Source organism: Propithecus coquereli, unplaced genomic scaffold, assembly GCF_000956105.1.
Source record: "Propithecus coquereli isolate 6110/MARCELLA unplaced genomic scaffold, Pcoq_1.0 Scaffold212, whole genome shotgun sequence".
In the NCBI taxonomy this organism is placed as follows: domain Eukaryota; kingdom Metazoa; phylum Chordata; class Mammalia; order Primates; family Indriidae; genus Propithecus; species Propithecus coquereli.
In genome coordinates this window covers 907,814-914,482 of record NW_012146301.1, presented here as the reverse complement: position 1 = coordinate 914,482, position 6,669 = coordinate 907,814, and the positions used below count along the sequence as shown (strand labels likewise).

Genomic DNA, 6,669 nt, shown 5'->3' with positions numbered 1-6,669 from the left:
ATTTGTAGTACCTCACTGTAAATTTAATAAAACCACAAAATGAGGGCTGATAAATGCTATGAATGTCAGTTTTTCAATTCAGGAGGTAAAATACTTAATGATATCCTGGAAAATAGAAAAGTAAATTAAAATAAATAACCCTTAATCCACGACCTAGCCATAGCAATAAATCTTTTACCATATTTCTTTCCAGTCTTTGGTACTTTGTAAACAAATTAAGATCATGTTACCTAACCTGATATTCTGCTTTGCAATGAAATCATGGTGTCCAATGTCATTTAATGACTATTATGAGTCTATTATGACTGCACCAGACACAATGCTTGCATTTATTCAATTAACATTTCATTTACCCATTTTCATACTAGAAATAACAGAGCTAGAAAATACTCCATAGCTAAGTCTTTGTTCAGATTTCAAGCTATTGCTTTACACTTTCTAAGATGGTGAATTATTAGACAAGGGTAGGGACTTGAAGGCACATGAGTTCAAGTTTTCATTCAACTATCAGAGAGCATGTGAATTAGCTTCTCCTGAAGGTTGGGTCTCCTCTCTCTGTCGCTGCGCCTGATCCTCTGAGGGACGTCAGGAGACAAAGAAGGCTTGTGCTGTGGGGATCTGCCGTCCTGGCCCTAACCGCCTTTCTTTCCCAGGGCGCTGTCTGTGATCGGCCTGGCCCTGATCGCTCTGGGCACGGGAGGAATTAAGCCCTGTGTGTCTGCATTTGGTGGAGATCAGTTTGAAGAGGGCCAGGTAAGAGCCGGTGGCTCCCAGAGACCACGGGAATGAATTGCAAACCTCTGGGAGTCACATGCCACTGGCACAAAGTCTGTCCCCCTTTCGATTCCTTCCAAGCGCAGCAGAGAGCAAGACAGTGACCAAAGTGACGTGGGAAGTGAAGTCCGATCCTTGGCCACCTGCTCAGTCGATGTGTAGCCAAAGTCATCTTACTGTACCTCTGTCCTTTCCACGACAGGAAAAACAAAGAAGCAGATTTTTTTCCATCTTTTATTTGGCCATTAATGCTGGAAGTCTGATTTCTACCATCATCACGCCCATGCTCAGAGGTAAGACATCTCTGAAAGGGACTTCTGCTTTCCTTTTTTTAATTGTGAGGAAGGAAGGCAGGTAGAAAGGCTAAGTCCTTGTTCCCTTTCTTCGTTTTCTCCTTCACTTCTCGCCCTCTACGTCGGCTGTCAGCTACATGCTGGGATGTGCCCTGACATACAGAACATGAGCTTCTTTTCTTTCAAGTTTTACCTCCTTTTCTAATCTCATTTGAATCCCTTACCCCAATGACCACGGAAGAGTCTAAAACATCCTTAGCATTAGCACGCAGCTTTCTAAATTATTATTAACGCAAAGTCCTATTCATGGTACGAGATTAGAGTCACGAGCGGCTATTCGGAAGCAACCCGCGTGTGAGCTGTAGTTGCTGTTTTAGCCTTCAAGCTTTGCCCACAGCAATGTGTCCGTGAGTTCGGTAGAGTTTGGTGGGCAAAGTCTGATTCTTTGCTCTCCTAATTATCTCAAGTATTTCCAAATGGACTTCCCAGAGAAAGAGAACGAGACAGTAAGTATCAGGAACTATCAATCACACTTTCAAGGCACTTTTGATTTTATTTACTGAGTCCCATATAATCAAATTATTGTATCCAGGTCATATTTATCCCCCATGCTAAGAAAATCCACAGAACCACCAGGGGCCATTGATTTGGGCCCATCCAGGATCACACGTCTATTTAGGGGCTAAGATTAGAACCTGTCTCCATCTCCTGCTTTCTGCTAAAATCCTGCTTTGCTCAGCTGGCCATGACCTCAGCAAGGCCAATGCATAAGTAAAAGCAATACGTAATAACCAGCGAGTGATTTTTAAAAATGGGAACTGTGCGCGCATTGCCAATGCCATAATGAATTTTACTCTTATAATGTCTCCCCAGTTCAACAATGTGGGATTCACAGTCAACAAGCTTGTTACCCACTGGCATTTGGGGTTCCTGCTGTCCTGATGGCTGTATCCCTGAGTAAGTAGAAATCAGTAGAATGAATAAAAGCCTAGCATCAGGTCAGGCCCTGCAGTAATTATTGTGACTAATTTTTAAAAGTCCATGTAACAAGTTGCAACAAAAGGTAGTGTGAAGAATTGCGATCAGATGGTAACATCTTCTGAGTATTCGAAGAAAGTAGGGAATAGGACCAAAAAAAAAAAAGATTTACAAGAAATGGAATCAACTGAGTTGGACATTTGAAGGTGATACTATCTAGGCAGATTAAGATGAAGGTGATAGAATCTGCTAGACTAGCTGAACACAAGGCTGAAAGCTTTTATTTTTGTCAACATGGGTTTATCTACAACTTGCTTGAAATGGCAACCTGATTCCACTGCCATTGAAATATTTCCAATGAACATATAAATTTCCATAATCTATAATCTCCAAATGTTTCTACTAGAATTCCTTCCCTACAGCAAGAATATATGTATATATTAGATACATTAATTTGTACATTGGTTCTTAGCATTGGCTTTTTATGAGATGTGAAGAGTTTTCTCCATGGGATGGTCTAACTTGAAAGACAATCGAGAAAGGTGCAAGAAGAAGACAGCCCAGTGGCCACCCCACGTCTTCAGAGCCTCTTCTCCCACTCAGAAGAGGTCGCTGTCAGCTTTGCTCACCTGGCGATGACATCTCTCTCTCCAATTTTTGTTTTCAAATCTTAATAGTATTGAATAGGCCCATTTTTAACCTCTTTTGCTTATATCGTAGCAATTTTAGCTTTCTCCTTACATTTATGCAAGAGCTCAGTATTTTCTACTTTTTAATATATCTTTTTTCTCCCATAATTCTTCAGATACTGCCATACACCCCCAGAAGGCTCATTTATACCTTCTCCTCCCTAATGCTGGATGGGAGACAGAGAGCATTCCAAAAAGTCTTGCTTTATGCCAGACACTGTGTTAAGCACTTTATGTAAATTCTCATTTAGTCTGTACAAGTCATTCGTATATCAAAGATTATGCTTTTTCTTATGGAGGAATTGAGAACAGGCCAAATCCTATGTATCAACACCACCTATAGAAATTTCTTTCCTCGAAGTAGCTCCAGTTAATCAGAAGCTTAAAGTATTAGTTGACAAAAGAAAATTAGACCCAATCTGTTGGACATCTTTACCATCCATGTGTGTTCAGAAAGGTTAGCATTGGGCAGGAATATAAATGGACATCTCTTTTGTCAGCTATAAAGGACGTGCATAGGACAGCATGTACTTGGAGATATGCTGGAGATTGATATCTCTCAAAAACCTCAGGCCCTCTTAATTGAGGAAAACACAGGCGTCAGGGGATTTAAATTATTGAATTGTGGTATTGGATAATCAGAAATCCTAGTATAGGGACTGTTTTCAGAATCTCTTGCAGAAATGCTTTTTTCTAAGTTATTTTCATAATATGCCAAAGACGGTCCCTGGAAGAATGGCCTCATTGAAAAAGTGCTTCTAACTTTTGTAAAACTGTAGCTGCAAATGCGATTAATTGTAACTGTGCTTCGGCCCAGTGACCACAGAAAAAATTTCTGCTACATATGATTGAATAAAAGATTCAACAGCTTAATTCTTTTTTTCCTGAAGATTAACAAGGAGAAGAAAATTCCTCTTGCCATTGCAGTCACAAATTTACACGTACGTTTACTGTTTGTGTAGAACAATACATTAATCTGTTATGTGAAAGCACTTACTCCTATTGTGTCCCTTTACATGGAGATAGAACTTGTGCTTAAATAGCTGCACTGAGCGTGCAGGAGCTGCCTCGAGTTCTGGGAAGTAGATAGTGTTAGGCTTAAAGGTTTGTGTATTAGAACAAAAATGTAACATTACTGAGAGGCTTTTGTGATTGTTAGAATCCAAAGCACTTTCTAAACTGTGAGATAGGTAGGCAAGCCCATTGCATAAGTAATCCAGTTATTTCCAAAACAAGGTTATAACTCAAATAACTTCTCTCTAGGCCACAAGTAGCTCTGGCAAACACCTTATTAACACATCTTCTTTTGCTCTGTCTAGTTGTATTTGTCATTGGCAGTGGAATGTACAAGAAGTTCCAGCCACAGGGTAACATCATGGCTAAAGTGGTCAAGTGCATTGGCGTAAGTATTTCTGAAGCTCTTTCTCAATGACATTTAATGACCCCAGAATCTCCTGCCTCCTTTAAATTAAAATTTGAGTAAGCTTTGATTTTCCTTTAAACATATCTTTACTGTTCTTAACTATTTTGATAAATTGAAATTTCTTATAAAACTCACCAAATGGAAAAAGACACAAACACAACTCAGAAAGGGAGGAATGGAAATGGCTCTTGAGCTTATAAAATAAGATCAGTGCTTGTTTTTCCATTCTTACGATACTTCACTTAGTAGAGTGGATCAACATGTATGTGCACATTTAGTAGTAACATTCATCGGGTGTCGGGCAGGTGGGAAGGGGGATGGGTATATTCACACCTAATGGGTGCGGTACGCACCGTCTGGGGGATGGACACGTTTGAAGCTCTGAGTTGGGTGGGGCAAAGGCAATATATGTAACCTAAACATTTTTACCCCTGTAATATGCTGAAATAAAATTAAATTAAATTAAATTAAAATAAGATGACTGGTCGAAGAAAAACAAATCAAAGTGACTCTTCCCTGGTCAGATTGGCAGCCGCTGCCTGATGTTTGTTGGGGAGCAGTGAATCGAAATGGGAAAGCTTGGCTTGGCAGTGTATAGCAAGAGCCTCAGGAGTTCAAATACCTAAGAGTCGATAATACTGCCTTCAGGAATTAAGACTGAGAAAATAAGTTTTAAAAATGAACACAGACTCATGTGCAAAGATTATCACTGTAATATTTATAATAGCAAAAATTGAAGTCCAGGACCGGGAGCAGTGGCTCACACCTGTAATCCTAGCACTCTGGGAGGCCAAGGTGGGAGGATTGCTTGAGGTCAGGAGTTCGAAACCAGCCTGAGCAAGAGTGAGACCCCTGTCTCTATAAAGAAAATAAAAAATAAAAATAAAAATTGAAATCCACCGAATTGCTGCCAAAAGGAAAATGATGCTTCCTGCACAGTCCGTCTGTGCCATGACATGCAGCCATCAGCAGTCTTGTTATCAAAGAACATTTGATGATAGGAATGTGCAGAATACAGTTTCTTCCATATGCATCCACATAGCGTGTGTACACACAGGTACATTTATAGGCAGGAAACAAATATTGAGAGTAGGAACCTTCAGATAATAGAATGAAGTAATTTTACCCCTTAAACGCTCCCCATTTTTTTAGTGAACCTACTGTACATGTTGTATAACCAGGGCAAAATGTGTAACTTATTTACATTAAAAAATGTGTGGATAATCTTTTGGATGAAAAGGCAGCCTTGAGATAATTTTAGATTACTTTCTCTTTACCTGGCCTTACTGCATTATTGCTGCGGTACCCAACCTCCGGGCAGCGGACTGGTACCAGTCTGTGGCCTGTTAGGGACCGGACCACAAAGCTCCGCTGCCACCCCCCGCACCTCGCCAGGCCCAGGAAAAATTGTCTTCCATGAAACACAGGAAAGGGAGAGGTACACAGTGGGACGTGAGCAGCGGGTAGGGACCAAAGCTTCATCTGTATTCACAGCCCTTCTGCATTGCTCGCATCACCGCCTGAGCTCTGCCTCCCTCATGCCCAGCCCCCACCATCCGTGGAAAAATTGTCTTCCGTGAAGCCAGTCCCTGAAGCCAAAAAGGTTGGGGACCGCTGCATTATTGTTCTGTATTTCAATCATATTGTATTATACAATTTGAGTATTGTGTTTCACTTGGTGAAATAAATATGCCTTCTTCCTGTCAAGAAGAATTCCCCTCAGGTTCAGGTCTTCCCTTTTCTTCTAACAATAGATCTGTTCCCACCAAACAGCTTTTTTCAAGCAAAGAGGGGACCTTACCAACGGTCTATCCAAGTTCTTCCTTATCAAGTAATTGACAAGATGGTTCAAACTCCAGGAGAACTTCTAGCTGTTTAAAGTCATGAGAACTGTATTGCCTGTAATCCCAAAATCAGCCTGTAGCTTTGAGTTATTACCCTTCAATCACATGTATGTTCCCAGCTACAGAAACATCACTTCCTTTTGTTGCTGCATTGTTGCAAAACCACTTTGCTTTTCCTAAACAACACTAGCCAGGAATCTCAGTAGCCTCTAATGCAATGAAGGGTGGGGCACCTGACCAGTGTTACTGTATTTTAAAATGTTTCCCAATATCCTTTTAAAAATGTAAATGTATTTCTATGTAGGCAGTTCTTGCTCTTAAATTAAATTTAAAACCTGATATTCAAATCAGTTACTAGAAAGCTTTTAAGCATGTTTGGAACAACTTAGCACATAGATCTAGATTTTCAAACATAAACTTTATGAAATCTAAACATAGATCAAATGTTTCTGATAAAAATTTAGCATCCAAATCGAGATACGCCAAAAGATTAAAATACTCCCTGGACTTTGAAGATTCAGTATTAAAAAAGAATGTAAACATTCTCATTCATTTAAAAAATATTGGTTACATATTAACATGATAGCTGGAGTTTATTGCGTTAAATTAAATATATTTTAAATGAATTTCACCTGTTTCACTTTTGCTCGTTAATGTTTCTACTAGAA

General features: G+C 39.8%; 1 protein-coding gene across 1 annotated transcript in view; it reads left to right on the top strand.

The window, feature by feature from the left end:
* SLC15A1 (solute carrier family 15 (oligopeptide transporter), member 1) overlaps window positions 1-6,669 on the top strand; it is a 33,368-nt gene that overhangs the window by 3,677 nt on the left and 23,022 nt on the right. The window contains exons 4-7 of the mRNA XM_012644430.1: window positions 654-753; window positions 977-1,067; window positions 1,941-2,024; window positions 4,054-4,136. Coding sequence (XP_012499884.1) covers window positions 654-753; window positions 977-1,067; window positions 1,941-2,024; window positions 4,054-4,136 — 358 coding nt within the window. The remainder of the gene's footprint in view (window positions 1-653; window positions 754-976; window positions 1,068-1,940; window positions 2,025-4,053; window positions 4,137-6,669) is intronic.